Source organism: Heptranchias perlo, chromosome 42, assembly GCF_035084215.1.
Source record: "Heptranchias perlo isolate sHepPer1 chromosome 42, sHepPer1.hap1, whole genome shotgun sequence".
Taxonomy (NCBI): Eukaryota; Metazoa; Chordata; class Chondrichthyes; order Hexanchiformes; family Hexanchidae; genus Heptranchias; species Heptranchias perlo.
Genome location: NC_090366.1, coordinates 10038685 through 10054698, shown reverse-complemented (window position 1 = coordinate 10054698; position 16014 = coordinate 10038685). Strand labels below are relative to the sequence as shown.

At 50.3% G+C, this 16014-nt stretch overlaps 1 protein-coding gene across 3 annotated transcripts in view; it reads left to right on the top strand.

Moving 5' to 3' along the window:
* LOC137306176 (carcinoembryonic antigen-related cell adhesion molecule 6-like) overlaps positions 1-6022 on the top strand; it is a 38329-nt gene extending 32307 nt beyond the window's left edge. For all 3 annotated transcript variants that reach the window (XM_067975250.1, XM_067975249.1, XM_067975247.1), the window contains exon 9: positions 109-6022. In XM_067975250.1, the coding sequence (XP_067831351.1) occupies positions 109-204 (96 nt within the window). In that variant the 3' untranslated portion in view covers positions 205-6022. The remainder of the gene's footprint in view (positions 1-108) is intronic.
* Positions 6023-16014: the final 9992 nt, after the last annotated feature.

The window sequence follows — 16014 nt, the reverse complement described above, 5'->3', positions numbered from 1 at the left end:
ACCAGCTCGCGACCTCCAGTCTGATTTCCAAATGGGGCGCGAGGTGATAATCTCTCTAACCTTCTTCCTTTTATCTTCCTCTCTCTCTCCCTCCCCTCCCTTCTGCAGCCCTCCATTGGCTCGATGGTGGCATCAACGGTGGACGGGAGAATGAGCATCATCAGCCAGGACAGCTACACTGGAAAAGTATCGACCTTGGTGTGAGCCATCTCGAACGGCCGCCATGGGGCAGCAAGGGGGACAGGGGAAGGGTGACATTTCTTACCGTCACACGCCGAATTTCTTCAAAACGCTTGTCGGAAGACCGTGCCGTTATCTGTCTCGTTCCTGCGAGGGGGGTTCACTCCCTTCCTGATCTGCCGTTCACTCCCTCGCCGTCCCGCGCCCTGGGTTGTTTCGCGCTCCGAGAGAGGGGATGGGGGCCGGGGGATTCGCGCCATTGTTGTGATGTGTGACTGCACCCTCTTCTGTCTTCCTCATTCGGCCCTGCTACCTGGGCAAACCAAGATCGTTGGGTTGTTGGGTGTTGGGGCAGTCCTAATGTTGGTCGATGGCGTACAATGGGTAATATTGATTTATTCTCCTTGTTATGAATGGAATTTCCTTTCCAATAAGTCAACAGGAGGCAAAATCGGGCCTGTTGCACATTCAATCTGTTTTAATCCATCGTCCAATGTTAAAACTATCCCATTAGGCCGTGTTCTGTCAAGGTGGAAGGCCCATTTAGGAGCACAGTTCCTCTCTCAAAGACTCCATCCCTCTATCTCTCACCATTTGGTACGTGACCACTTCCACTCGTTGGCTAAGGATCCATATCCCTCTCGGGCTGTCAGCCCTGCCTCAGTGGGGGTAGCACTCTCCCCTCCTGAGTCAGACGGCCGTGGGCTCGAGCCCCCACTCCAGAGACTTGAGCCCCGTAATCCAGGCCGACGCTCCCAGTGCCCAGAGCTGAGGGAGCGCTGCTCTGTCGGAGGTGCCGTCTTTCAGATGAGACGTTAAACCGAGGGCCCCGTCTGCCCCTCTCAGGTGGGACGTAGAAAGTCCCAGGGCCATTATTTCGAAGAAGAGCAGGGGGGAGATACTCCCGGTGTCCCGTGCCCAATATTAATCCCTCAACCAACATCGCTAAAAACAGATGATCTGCTCGTTTATCACGTTGCTGTCTGTGGGATCTTGCTGTGCGCAAATTGGCTGCCCCGTTTCCTACATCACAACAGTGGCTACACTTCAAAAAAGCACTTCTTGTCAAGCGCTTTGGGACTGAGGTCATGAAAGGCGCGATAAAATGCACGTCTTCCGTTTGGAGAATCTCAACGTCCGCCTCCTACGGCCGCACTGGGTCGTAGCCAGGACGTCTTCTGTACGTTGCTGCGATGGCGAACCGACTCCGAGGGCAACGGGGACCTTAGTGAGCGACGGGACCAACGGCTCCTCGCTGAGATTTAAGGATTGAGAGGGAGCGAAAGATTAAGAGAGAGATAAAAGAGACAGAAAGGGGAAAGAAGCAAAATTTTTAAAACCTGCAGGAACGAGGCGTCACGTCTTAATTGTTCCCTTTCGGGGCAGGGGCTTTGGCCGTCGTCCGTTAAGTGCCCTTTACGATGCATCGGTGCCGTTGGAGGAGTTAAGATCAGCCTGTAGTACTGCCTTGCCACCAGCAGACGGCAGCGTTGCACACCCTAAGACAAGGGCCCAGATTTCTTGCTCCCAAAATCAACGGGACGGTCATTGGCGCCGGCAAACCGGCCAGCGAATTGCGGCAAGGACGAGAATCCCCCTCCCCCCCGCCGCTCCCCCGTTAGCCTCGCGCAAACGGCAGCTCCCCCTCGCCCCCCCCCCCCGGCCGCCGCCGTGTGTTTCGCTGCATTTGCGCATTAAACTCGCCGCAGAAAGTTAGGGCTGGTACTTAACAGCGTAAGGACGCTTTGAACGAAGGGTTTTATATTCCTGCGATGGCAAACGGCCTCTCCAGCCCAGGAAGGGAACAATTTAAACCGTGACGCCTCATTCCTGCAGGTCGTAAATTGTTGGTGGAGATTTTTAAAAGGTTAAATTTCATTTCTTTCCCTTTCTGTCTCTTTTCTCTCTCTCTCTCTTAATCCACTCTTTCTCTCCCTCTCTTTGTTTCTCTTTCCGCACCTGATTTGACTTCAATCCCGCTGATTCCTTCCTCTCTTCTTATTGCTCAATCCTTAAATCCCAATAAGGGGATAGATTGATGGTCCCGTCGTTCACTAAGGACCCCAGTGCCCCGTGGTGAGATTCCAACCTGGAAGAGGGAGCCATTTTAAGCAGGCGATCCCTGAACTCTGACCCTTCACATCTGCCAGCCGCAGAGTTCATTTAGTCAGGAAATTCTTTCCACTGTGATTTTCTTCTTTAAATCTCACATCCTTTTTGAAGGATGTCAAGGCCTTGGAGAGGGTGCGGAGGAGATTTACCAGAATGGTCCCAGGGATGAGGGACTTCAGTTATGTGGAGAGACTGGAGAAGCTGGGATTGTTCTCCTTAGAGCAGAGAAGGTTAAGGGGAGATTTGATCGAGGGGTTCAAAATCATGAAGGGTTTTGATGGAGTAAATAAGGAGAAACTGTTTCCAGTGGCAGGAGGGTCGGTAACCAGAGGACACAGATTTAAGGTAATTGGCAAAAGAGCCAGAGGGGAGATGAGGAGAATGTTTTTTACGCAGCGAGTTGTTCTGATCTGGAATGCGCTGCCTGAAAGGGCGGTGGAAGCAGATTCAATAATAACTTTCAAAAGGGAATTGTATAAATACTTGAAGGGGAAAAATTTACAGGGCTACGGGGGAAGAGCAGGGGAGTGGGACTAATTGGATCGCTCTTTCAAAGAGCCAGCACAGGCACGATGGGCCGAATGGCCTCCTTCTGTGCACGAGTCTTTCAGCCAAATGCATGATGGGAAGGGTAGCCAAGCTGTTTGGACGTGAACTTCCAAAATGGCCACCAGCAACGTCGGAGGAAATGATTGGTTCAATGTAAGAACATCAGAAATAGGAGCGGGAGTAGGCCATTCGGCCCCTCGAGCCTGCTCCGCCATTCAATCAGATCGCGGCTGATCTTCGACCTCAACTCCACTTTCCCGCCCGATCCCCATATCCCTTGATTCCATAAGTCCAAAAATCTATCGATCTCAGCCTTGAATATACTCAATGACTCACAGCCCTCTGGGGTAGAGAATTCCAAAGATTCACAACCCTCTGAGTGAAGAAATTCCTCCTCATCTCAGTCTTGAATGGCCGACCCCTTTTCCTGAGACTATGCCCTCTAGTTCTAGACTCTCCAGCCAGGGGAAACAGCCTCTCAGCATCTACCCTGTCAAGCCCCCTCGGAATCTTATATGTTTCAATGAGATCACCTCTCATTCTTCTAAACTCCAGAGACTCCTGCACAATGGTCCAATTTGCTGAAGACAAGATTTTGCTAGCAATTTAGAACAAAACATTCATTTCTAACAATTAAATTTAGGACATTAAGAATAAGAGTACAAAAATGTACAAATAAGGGATAGAGTACAAAAGTATGGAAGTCATGATGAACCTTTATAAAACACTGGTTCGGCCACAACTGGAGCATTGTGTCCAGTTCTGGGCACCGCACTTCAGGAAAGATGTGCAGGCCTTAGAGAGGGTGCAGAAGAGATTTACTAGAATGATTCCAGGGATGAGGGACTTTAGTTACCTGGATAGACTGGAGAAGCTGGGATTGTTCTCCTTGGAACAGAGACGGTTGCGAGGAGATTTGATCGAGGTGTTCAAAATCGTGAAGAGTCTCGACAGAGTGGATAGAGAGAAACTGCTCCCATTGGCGGAAGGGTCAAGAACCAGAGGACGTAGATTTAAGGTGATTGGCAAAAGAACCAAAGGCGACATGAGGAAAAACTTTATTACACAGCGAGTGGTTAGGATCTGGAATGCACTGCCCGAGGGGGAGGTGGAGGCAGACTCAATCATGGTCTTCAAAAGGGAACTGGATAAGTACTTGAAAGGAAAAAATTTGCAGGGCTACGGGGAGAGGGCGGGGGAGTGGGACTCGCTGGATTGCTCTTGCAAAGAGCTGGCACGGACTCGATGGGCAGAATGGCCTCCTTCCGTGCTGTAACCTTTCTATGATTCCATAAGAAGTGATGTCAAGTGGAACTTTTCCACCTAAAGAGGATTCGAGTCCTGGGATGAGGTGGCAGGGGGGGGCGACTTTAGCAGGAAGTACAATGGTATTCAGGAGACAGTTGGTTGTGTTTCTGGAGGAGGAAGGGGTCGACGGAGATGGTGAGGAAGGGATAGGTGGGGTTGTGAAGGGGACGGAGTTTGTCGGGCCCACTCTTCCCCTTTCTAACAACTCTTATCCATGAGACTACAAACACAGGCATCAGCCGAAGCTCGCTGGGTGTCTCTCTCTCTCTCTCTCTCGCCTCTGAGTCCGAAGGTCATGGGTTCGAGCCCCGCTCCAGAGACTTGAGCCCCGTAATCCAGACTGTGTTCTCCTCGGTGCTCTGGGGCCGATATTTATCCCTCAACCGACGTCGCTCAGACAGAATACCTGATCATTATCATGGTGTTGTTTGTGGGATCTTGCTGTGCGCAAATTGGCTGCTGAGTTTCCTGCATGACAACAGTGACCACACTTCAAAAAGTACTTCGTTGGCTGTAAAGTGCTTTGGGATGTCCTGAGGTCGTGAAACGGGCTTTACTGTGACCTGACTGGGATCAACCTGCATGGCACAGACCAGGCATTCCTGGCTTGGAGGGTAAAACCAGGGACGGTAAAACCAGGGACGGTAAAAACCAGGGACGGTAAAACCAGGGACGGTAAAAACCAGGGACGGTAAAACCAGGGACGGTAAAACCAGGGACGGTAAAAACCAGGAACAGTAAAACCAGGGACAGTAAAAACCGGGGACGGTAAAACCAGGGATGGTAAAAACCGGGGACGGTAAAACCAGGGATGGTAAAAACCGGGGACGGTAAAACCAGGGATGGTAAAACCGGGGACCGTAAAACCAGGGACAGTAAAACCAGGGACAGGAAAACCAGGGACAGTAAAAACCGGGGATGGTAAAACCAGGGACGGTAAAACCGGGGACAGTAAAACCAGGGACAGTAAAACCAGGGACTGTAAACATAGGGGACGGTAAAACCAGGGACGGTAAAACCGGGGACGGTAAAACCGGGGACAGTAAACACAGGGGACGGTAAAACCAGGAATGTTAAAAACCGGGGACAGTAAACACAGGGGACGGTAAAACCAGGGACCATAAAACCAGGGACAGTAAAAACCGGGGATGGTAAAACCAGGGACGGTAAAACCAGGGACGGTAAACACAGGGAATGGTAAAACCAGGGACGGTAAACACCGGGAATGGTAAAACCAGGGACGTAAAACCGGGGATGGTAAAACCAGGGATGGTAAAAACCGGGGATGGTAAAACCAGGGACAGTAAAAACCAGGAACGGTGTAAACCGGGGACGGTAAAACCAGTGACGGTAAAAACCAACTGCATATCCTGACTGGATTTGGTGGTTTTGTACTTTTATTAATATTACTGAGACAATGTACAAGAATTCTATTTTTGTAACGGAACGTCCGTGTGGCGTTTAGAGCCGGAGATCTCGGGGTGAATCTACCGCTGGGCGGGGAATCGGGCGGGAGCAGGGGCGGTCGCCAACCCTCCAGGGTTGCCCTGGGGTCTCTGGGGAATCTCAAGATTAATCTCCTGGACTCTGCTCCGAGCAAGAAGCCAGGAGAAAAGTCAGAAGGTCGGCGGAGGGGGCATTAAAATCTTGTTGCCAAAATATTGGAGTTGGCACAAAAAATCGTTTGACCGTGCGGAGGCAAATGGAGGAAGGAGGTCATGTGATGAAGCCTCCAGGAATACGTCCAACCAGAGTTGGCGACCCTAGCGGGGCAATCAATTCCCGCCCATTTTTCCGTTTCTCTTTCGCTGGGTGATATCTGCTGCGCGACCGTGTAATTTTCCACCTCTGTTATTAAATATTGTGTCTAAGATTTGCACCCGTGTGTTAAAATGTCTTTGCGTGGGCCAGCTCCTTATCCCGTTCCTTGGGGCAAGGACGCGGTTGGGCTCGGATACGACCCTCCCACGGTCGCATAGCTCACCCGCAGAATAGCCACGTGGGTGGGATATTGGAGAGGGGCCGGGGGTAAGGCCTGTGGAGCTGGGCCCCCCCCGCAATAAGAGGCAGTGCCCTCAAGAACAGGGAGGGTGAGATGGGGGTCGGGAGGCTAATGAGTTTATTCATTTTGTTACAGCCACACAAAGCCCTGGATAGACCACATCTGGAGTATTGTGTTCAGTTCTGGGCACCGCACCTTCGTAAGGAGATATTGGCCCTGGAGGGAGTGCAGGGTAGATTTACTAGAATGATACCTGGACTCCGAGGAGAGATTACACAAACCAGGGTTGTATTCCCTGGAATTTAGAAGATTAAGGGGTGATTTGATTGAAGTTTTCAAGATATTAAGGATAGGGTAGATAGAGAGAAACTATTTCCGCTGGTTGGGGAGTCTAGGAGTAGGGGACACAGTCTAAAAATTAGAGCCAGGACTTTCAGGAGTGAAGATAGGAGATACTCCTATACACAAAGTGTTGGAGAAGTTTGGAACTCTCTTCTGCAAATGGTAGTTGATGCTAGCTCAATTGTGAATTTTAAATCTGAGATTGATGGATTTTGGTTAACAGAAGGTATTAAGGGCTATGGGGGTATATGGAGTTAGGTCAGCCATGATCTCATTGAATGGCGGAACAGGCTCGAGGGGCTGAATGGCCTCCACCTGTTCTTATGTTCCTATAATGGGCATCGTAACAACAGCAAGAAGTCCGCAAACTACTCGAACAAGGAGTCAGGAGTCGGACCCTGGAGGTGGCGCGTGGAACGATTTGGAGGTACTGGGCGGATCTGTGTCCGCCTCACCTTTCAACTTCTGTTGTGCAATGGACTGAGTTCCAGGGTGGGTGCGGAGTGTTAGGTTTCACCTATCTGGGGTGCGGAGGGGTGGTTGGGGTCACTGTACCCCTCTGTCACACTGCTATGCCCGAGGGTATGTCCGAGAGAGGTGTGATAACGTCTTTCTATTCTGAGTTACTGGCCCACGACCTGTCCTGCCGTCCCCTCTCTGAGTGGGGACATGAATCAGGATCGGTGGTGATGCCTCGCCATAGTTGAATATCCGCTTGGGTGGGGTTCCAGAGGACCTGCAGGGAGAAACTGGAGAAAAGGAGAGAGCCCTCGACCCGAACTCGCCCATAACTTGCTCAGTCGTTGAGTATATTTAAGTCTGAGATCGATAGATTTTTGGAGTAGGAGGGAATCAAGGGATATGGGGATCGGGCAGGAAAGTGGAGTTGATGTCGAAGGTCAGCCATGATCTGATTGAATGGTGGAGCAGGCTCGAGGGGCCGAATGACCTACTCCTGCTCCTATTTCTGATGTTCTTATGTTCTTATAATGAGGTCCTGCCATTCAGAACCATCCCTGGGTCTCGAGCCTGGTTGAACTTCCCAATGGACGGTCGCCAACATTTCCTGATATAGGCAGCTGGTCAGCAACGGTCCATTTCAGTAGCGCGCCCTCAGAAAATCACAGCCCATTGGACCTGAGGAGTCCGTTCAAGGCTTGGGCTGATAAGTGGCAAGTAACGTTCGCGCCAGACAAGTGCCAGGCAATGACCATCTCCAACAAGAGAGAGTCTAACCACCTCCCGCTGACATTCAATGGCATTACCATCGCCGAATCCCCCACCATTGACCAGAAACTTAACTGGACCAGCCATGTAAATACTGTGGCTCCAAGAGCAGGTCAGAGGCTGGGTATTCTGCGGCGAGTGACTCACCTCCTGACTCCCCAAAGCCTTTCCACCATCTACAAGGCATAAGTCAGGAGTGTGATGGAATACTCTCCACTTGCCTGAATGAGTGCAGCTCCAACAACACTCAAGAAGCTCGACACCATCCAGGACTAAGCAGCCCGCTTGATTGGCACCCCATCCACCACCCTAAACATTCACTCCCTTCACCACCGGCGCACTGTGGCTGCAGTGTGTACCATCCACAGGATGCACTGCAGCAACTCGCCAAGGCTTCTTCGACAGCACCTCCCAAACCCGCGACTTCTACCACCTAGAAGGACAAGAGCAGCAGGTACATGGGAACAACACCACCTGCACGTTCCCCTCCAAGTCACACACCATCCCGACTTGGAAATATATCGCCGTTCCTTCATCGTCGCTGGGTCAAAATCCTGGAACTCCCTTCCTAACAGCACTGTGGGAGAACCTTCACCACACGGACTGCAGCGGTTCAAGAAGGCGGCTCACCACCACCTTCTCAAGGGCAATTAGGGATGGGCAATAAATGCCGGCCTCGCCAGCGACGCCCACATCCCGTGAACGAATAAAAAAATAACAACCCTGGCGTCTACTTTTAGACTCAAAGGTCAATATGAGAAGAGGCTGGAGCAGTAATCCCAGTTGTCCAAGAGGCGTCTACAGCAACGTAGTGACAAGTCGTCTCCTGACCGCCAACGGAGGTAGGTCTGGGGAAAAATCAGGAAGCAGATCGCCTCAAATCCCTCCCCTCCCCTACATTCATCGAGGGATATAACAACAACTTGCATTTATATAGCGCCTTTAACTTAGTAAAACATCCCAGGACGCTTCACAGGAGCGATTATCAGACAAAATTTGATAAAAGGCCAAGTAGGGAGATATTAGGACAGGTGACCAAAAGCTTGGTCAAAGAGGTAGGTTTTAAGGAGCATCTTAAAGGAGGAGAGAGAGGCGGAGAGGTTTAGGGAGGGAATTCCAGAGCTTAGGGCCCAGGCAGCTGAAGGCACGGCCGCCAATGGTGGAGCGATAAAAATCGGGGCTGTGCAAGAGTCAAGAATTGGAGGAGCGCAGAGATTTCGGAGGGTTGTAGGGGCTGGAGGAGGTTACAGAGATGCCTTAATGTGTGAGGAGGGGCTCGGTGATAGGATGCAGATCATGCACCTCCCTACCCACCCCCCCCACCGTATAGTTGTAACCTGTACAACTTTGCCATTCCTAAAAGGCCTGGACATGCTTGTTCCTGAGGAGCTTGCCCGAGCTGATTTGGAGACAGAAGAACACAGAGGAGAGCATCTGGATGTGACTGCCTCAGGAATTGCTGCAAGAGACACCCAATGTTCTCCTGGCCGGCCTCCCATCTTCCACCCTCTGGAAACTTCAGCTCATCTGATACTCTGCTGCCCCCATATCCTAACTCGCACCAAGTCCCGTTCACCCATCACCCCCCTGTGCTCGCTGACCTACATTGGCTCCCGGTCCGGGAACGCCTCGATTTTAAAATCCCTCCATGGCCCTCGCCCCCCCTCCCTATCTCTGTAACCTCCTCCAGCCCCTACAACCCTCCGAGATCTCTGTGTTCCTCCAATTCTGGCCTCTTGCGCATCCCCCGATTTTAATCGCTCCACCATTGGCGGCCGTGCCTTCAGCTGCCTGGGCCCTAAGCTCTGGAATTCCCTCCCTAAACCTCTCCGCCTCTCTCTCCTCCTTTGAGGCAGTTAGAAAACTGTTCCCATCGGCAGAAGGGTCAAGAACCAGAGGAGGTAGATTTAAGGTGATTGGCAAAAGAACCAAAGGCGACATGAGGAAAAACTTTTTTACGGAGCGAGTGGTTAGGATCTGGAATGCACTGCCCGAGGGGGTGGTGGAGGCAGATTCAATCATGGCCTTCAAAAGGGAACTGGATAAGTACTGGAAAGGAAAAAATTTGCAGGGCTATGGGAGGGGGAGGGGGACTAGCTGGATTGCTCTTGCAGAGAGCCGGCATGGACTCGATGGGCCGAATGGCCTCCATCCATGCTATAACCTTTCTATGATTCCATAAGAAGTGATGTCAAGTGGAACTTTTCCATAAAACCTATCTTTTTGACCAAGTTTTTTTGCTCACCTGTCCTAATATCACCTGATGTCAATTCTCGTCTGATTAACGCTCCTGTGAAGCGCCTTGGGACGTTAAAGGCGCTATATAAATGCAGGTTGTTGTTGTTATTGCAGCCGCCATAACTCCTCGTCCACCTTCAAACAAATGACATGCTTCAATCCAGTAGCCATCCTATAATATGCCAGCACCCCCTCACGAAAATAAGGGGGAAAACTGACAACAGAATAAAAGTAAACGTGCTGTTTCCGGGAACAGGAGGAGGCCATTCAGCCCCTCAAGCCCGTTCCTCCACTCAATTAGATCATGGCTGATCTGTATCTTAACTCCATTTACCTGCCTTGGTTCCATAACCCTTAATCCCCATCCCCAGCAAAAATCTATCAGTCTCATTTTTGAATGTTCTGATTGCCCCTTGGTATCCATCGCCTTTTCGGGGAAGAGAGTTCCAGATTCCCACTCCCCTTTGTGTGAAGAAGTGCTTCCCGACATCACCCCTGATCGGCCTGGCTCTAATTTTAAGGTTATGCCCCCTCGTTCTGGACTCCCCCCACCAGAGGAAATAGTTTCTCTCCATCTACCCTATCAAATCCTTTAATCATCTTGAACACCTCAATTAGATTATCCCTCAATCTTCTACACTCGAGGGAATACAAGTCTAGTCTGTGCAACCTGTCCTCGTAATTTAACCCTTTTAGCCCCGGTCTCATTCTGGTGAAACTGCGCTGCACCCCCTCCAAGGCCAATATCTCTTTCCTGAGGTGCTGTGGCCAGAACTGAACGCGGTGTCTCCAGACGGGGTCTCCAGACCAGAGCTTTGTATAACTGGAATAGACAAGGAGTACCTTATTGCCCTTCATGTGAGGTTCTGCTCTAGTGACTGTGATTGGTTACGATACCAGAACTGAATATTGTGGTCTCACCTCAAGGGAGTTTTCCAGAAAATATGGGAATGTGATCATGGCTGGTCAGACCATCAGGTTTTGCAAAGGATTTGATCGGGTAGATAGAAACATAGAAAATAGGAGCAGGAGTAGGCCAATCGGCCCTTCAAGCCTGCTCCGCCATTCAAAATGACCATGGCTGATCCTCTATCTCAATACCATATTCCCGCTCTCTCCCCATACCCCTTGATGCCTTTTGTGTCTAGAAATCTATCTAGCTCCTTCTTAAATATATTCAGTGACTTGGCCTCCACAGCCTCCTGTGGTAGAGAATTCCACAGGTTCACCACCCTCTGAGTCAAGAAATTTCTCCTCATCTCAGTCCTAAATGTCCTACCCTGTATCCTGAGACTGTGACCCCCCCGTTCTGGACCCCCCAGCCAGGGGAAACATCCTCCCTGCATCCAGCCTGTCCAGCCCTGTCAGAATTTTAGATGTTTCAATGAGATCCCCTCTTAATCTTCTAAACTCGAGTGAATACAGGCCTAGTCGACCCAATCTCTCCTCATACGACAGTCCTGCCATCCCAGGAATCAGTCTGGTGAACCTTCGCTGCACTCCCTCTATGGGGGAAGTCCAGAACAAGGAGGGGGGGTGCAGAGCCTTAAAATTAGAGCCAGGCCGTTTCGGGGTGATGTCGGGAAGCACTTCTTCACACAAAGGGGAGTGGGAATCTGGAACTCTCTCCCCCAAAAAGCTGTTGAGGCCGGGGGTCAATTGGAAATTTCAAAACTGAGATTGATCGATTTTTGTTGGGTGAGGGGATTAAGGGTTACAGAACCAAGGCAGGTAGATGGAGTTAAGATACAGATCAGCCATGATCTAATTGAAAGGCGGAACAGGCTCGAGGGGCTGAATGGCCTCCTCCTGTTCCTATATTTCTATATTCCTAGTCCAATGTAACTGCTGCTCATTATGACCTTTGCCAGTGGAGGGACCCTCTACAGTGAGTCTCCAAGTCTGATTTTACTTTCTGAGGTACAGGGAGTCGGCAGACATTTCAGTGAATACATCTATTGAGCACTGGGGCCAGGTTTGATCTGTAGTCTATGATCGAGTAGCAAGTTAGGGGTCAGCCGTGGCTCAGTGGGTCTCGCACTTGTCTCTGAATCTAGGAGGTTGTGGGTTCGAGTCCCACTCCAGAGACTCGCGCCCCATAATCCAGGCCAACACTCCCAGTGCCAGTACCGAGGGAGCACTGCACTATCTTTCAGTATGAGATGTTAAGCCAAGGCCCTATCTGCCCTCCGAGGTGGACGTAAATAGATCTCACAGCCCCTTTTGGAAGAAGAGCAGGGGGAGGTGTCCTGCGGCTAATATTTATCCCTCAACCAGCAACACCAGCTTCTTGCAGTCAGCTACAACAGGACAAAGGGGCAGGAGCATAGAAACAGGAGGAGGCCATTCAGCCCCTCGAGCCTGTCCTGCCATTCAATTAGATCATGGCTGATCTGTACCTCAATCCCGTTTACTCAAACCTCCTCCGCTGGGAACAGGCTGCCCAGTGTCACCTTGCTATTTGTGGGATCTTGCTGTGTGCAAATTGGTTGCATTGCTGCAAAGTGCTTTTGGATATCCTGAGTTTGTGAAAGGCGCTATATAAATGCAAGCCCTTTTTTTCACACCAGTTACCATGAGCTTCCTGATGAGATCAGCTCCTGTGGTTGTTACTGTCGTCTAGGATTACAGTAAGTGTTTTGTATAAATTGCTGTTTAGCTCATAAACGACTACTTGGAAATGGGCTGTAGAAGTCAATACTGTGAAATTCGTCACCTTCAAAGATAATGTTTTTATTTTACACTCGACTTGACAGCTGTAGGCAAACGAGACAGTTATTTAACCATCCCATGCCCCTTAACAATTATCGAACCCCTTTACAGACAGAATCTCTCCACCTGAACCTTCTTAAAGAGGAAAAGCTAAAAGAAAAAACTTGCATTTATATAGCGCCTTTCACGACCCCTGAAGGACCTCCCAAAGCTCTTTCCAGCCAACGAACCACTTTTGAAGTTGTAATGTAGGAAACGCAGCAGCCGATTTGCGCACAGCAAGATCCCACAAACAGCGATGTGATAAACGACCAGATCGTCTGTTTTTTGCAATGCAGCGAAAGACCGGAGTGGATTTTTGACTTGCACTCCAGATTTCCCGGTCGCTGTCTGTCGTCCTCTCTTTTTTTTTTGGTCTTCGTTTCGGTCGGTCCTGCAGTGCTTCAGGGGCTCTCTCTGCAGCATCAGAGTGAATACTGTCCTGCCAAATACATCCAGATATTGGAAGGACACTTTAACTAAGCAATGTGATTCAATTGTGAGGAAAGTGCTTTGGGACACTCCTGAAAGTTGCGTTTCCAGCATCTTATCAATGCTTTTATTTTCCCGGAGGTCAGTTTAATTAATTGTTAAAATACCGCGTTTTCGAGCGCAGAACTGGTGGCTTTTGTTTCGAAAGTTGGACTTGTTCGACGGTGGTTTTATATTGTAATGGAGCTAGGTCCTGAGGATCTGTTTTCTCGCAGTCAGCCGCGACAGGTCAAGGGGCAGGAACATAGCAACAGGAGGAGGCCATTCAGCCCCTCGAGCCTGTTCTGCCATTCGATTAGCAAACGGCAATTGACGCTAGCTCAATTGCTAAATTTAAATCTGAGATGGATGGCTTTTTGGCAACCAAAGGTATTAAGGGATATGGGCCAAAGGCAGGTATATGGAGTTAGATCACAGATCGGCCACGATCTTATCAAATGGCGGAGCAGGCACGAGGGGCTGAATGGCCTCCTCCTGTTCCTGTGTTCCTAATTAGATCATGGCTGATCTGGACCTCAATCCCATTTACTCAAATCTCCTCCGCTGGGTACAGACTGCCCGGTGTCTGACCACAACCGAGGAGAGGCGGGTGAAAGGGTTAATCCCACCCCCCCCCCGGCTGCCGAAGAAGAAAAAAATAACTTTACAACATTATATTTTCCCAAGTCCAATCCCAGAAGATTGGGTCCGGGAGTTGAAAGTGTTGTGGAATGCGGTTTTCAGGGATTAACATCCAGGAATGTTTCACCCTCAAACGTCAATCAGATAAGAGGAACAATGTTAAAAGGAAGAATAGACATTCTAATTTGGGTTTTTTAAGGGATTCCAAGAAAGGCTTAGCATAGAATCTTTTGGCAGGTCCTAGAGGCCAGACTTTCATGGAAACATCTCAGTATGTCTGCCAGCTTCTTGCCTAGTGTTTTTGTATCCATGCATTGTTTCTGTTTGAGAAAGCAACTCAGAGCTTCACTTCCAGGGAAATCTTGCTGCTTTCCCATGGGGGCTTCATTGACTACTCCATCGCCCGTAGCTCAGGGGGGGGGTCTCACTCCCGCCTCCAGGGCTCGTGCTTCACTCCGGAGACGTGCGCGCAAAATCCAGGCCGAGGCTCCCAGTGTGCCAGTACACGAGGGAGTGCTGCGCTGTCGGAGGTGCCGTCTTTTGGATGAGATGTCAATCCGAGGCCCCCGTCTGCCCCTCCCAGGTGGGACGTGGAGGTCGCCCCTGGCCCCCTCAACCAACATCGCCGAAAAAACACCGAATCAAAAGTGAAAATCTGAAATAAAAACAGAAAAAGTCTGGAAATATTCAGCATGTCGAGGGGGGAGGAGGAGGAGGGGAACAAAAGGGAAGGTCTGCGATAGGGTGGAGGTGATTAAACGACAAACGGGATTAAAGGACGAAACAACGCTAAAACTAGAGGGCATAGTCTCAGAATAAGGGGTCGCCCGTTTAAGACGGAAATGAGGAGGAATTTCTTCTCCCAGAGGGTCGTGAATCTTTGGAATTCTTTACCCCAAAAAAGCTGCGGAGGCCGAGTCATTGAATACAGTCAAGGCTGAGTTAGACGAATTTTTGATCAGCGAGGGAGTCAGAGGATAGGGGGAAAGGGCGGGAAAGTGGAGCTAAGGTAAAAATCAGATCAGCCACGATCTCATTAAATGGCGGAGCAGGCTCGAGGGGGCCGAATGGCCTGCTCCTGCTCCTATCTCTTACGGTCTTACGGGATGACGGTGACCCCTCGCTCGTTCCCTGGCTCCGTACTTGCTCAAAAACGGTTAAATCTCAAACTCCTTCCAGCTCCGACGAAAGGTCATCGACCTGAAACGTTAACTGGGATTTTTTTTTTTTTTTCTTCACAGACGTTGAAGGGATCACATAAAATTTACGGCGCAGAAGGAGGCCATATGGCCCATCGTGTCCGTGCTGGCCGAAAATGAGCCACCCCGCCTAATCCCACTTTCCAGCACTTGGTCCGTAGCCCTGTAGGTTGGTGCACATCCAGGTACTTTTTAAATGAGTTGAGGGTTTCTGTCTCTCCCACCCTCTCAGGCAGTGAGTTCCAGACCCCCACCACCCTCTGGGTGAAAAATGTTTCCTCAGCTCCCCTCCAATCCTTCTACCGATCACTTTAAGTCTATGCCCCCTGGTTATTGACCTCTCCGCTAAGGGAGATAGGTCCTTCCGATCCACTCTATCTAGGCCCCTCATAATTTTGTACACCTCAATTAAATCACCCCTCAGCCCCCTCTGTTGGTTGAGGTAAGTGCCTAACCCAACTTGTTCTGTCAGCCCTGTTCGCCTAAACTGAAACAGGACGGTGACTGGGTGGATGGTGTGTTGCTCATTCCGAGCTGAGTGGGCGCAGGCTGAGGTCAGGAACGTGTTGTCAGATCATTGCTTCCTGACCCCGTGCCCTCCGGCAACACCACAATAAATCAAAGCAGATGTGACCGCAAAGGCAGGTTGCACAAATTTACGTGAGGAAGTCTCCCAGCTGTGCCCGCAGAATAGCCGGAGGAGTGGGAGTGGGAGGGAATTTAACAGGGAGGCACGGCTCAAGGTGCCGTCAAAGAAATCAGCTTCGAGGCTGAGGGAAATGGGTCTCAGAAGGGTAGAAGGAGAGAGCGGCAATGTAGGGGCTAACATCCCTGTCACCGATTGGGAGCAGGGACAGTGGAGTAAGAATGCCAAGATGTATAGTCGGAGGAGACTTGAAAGGTAATGTGCGACAAGGCTCTGGATGGTTTCAAGCTGGATCCATGAATCCATGGAAAATGGGGAGCCAACAAAGGTGGGCGAGGGCAACAACA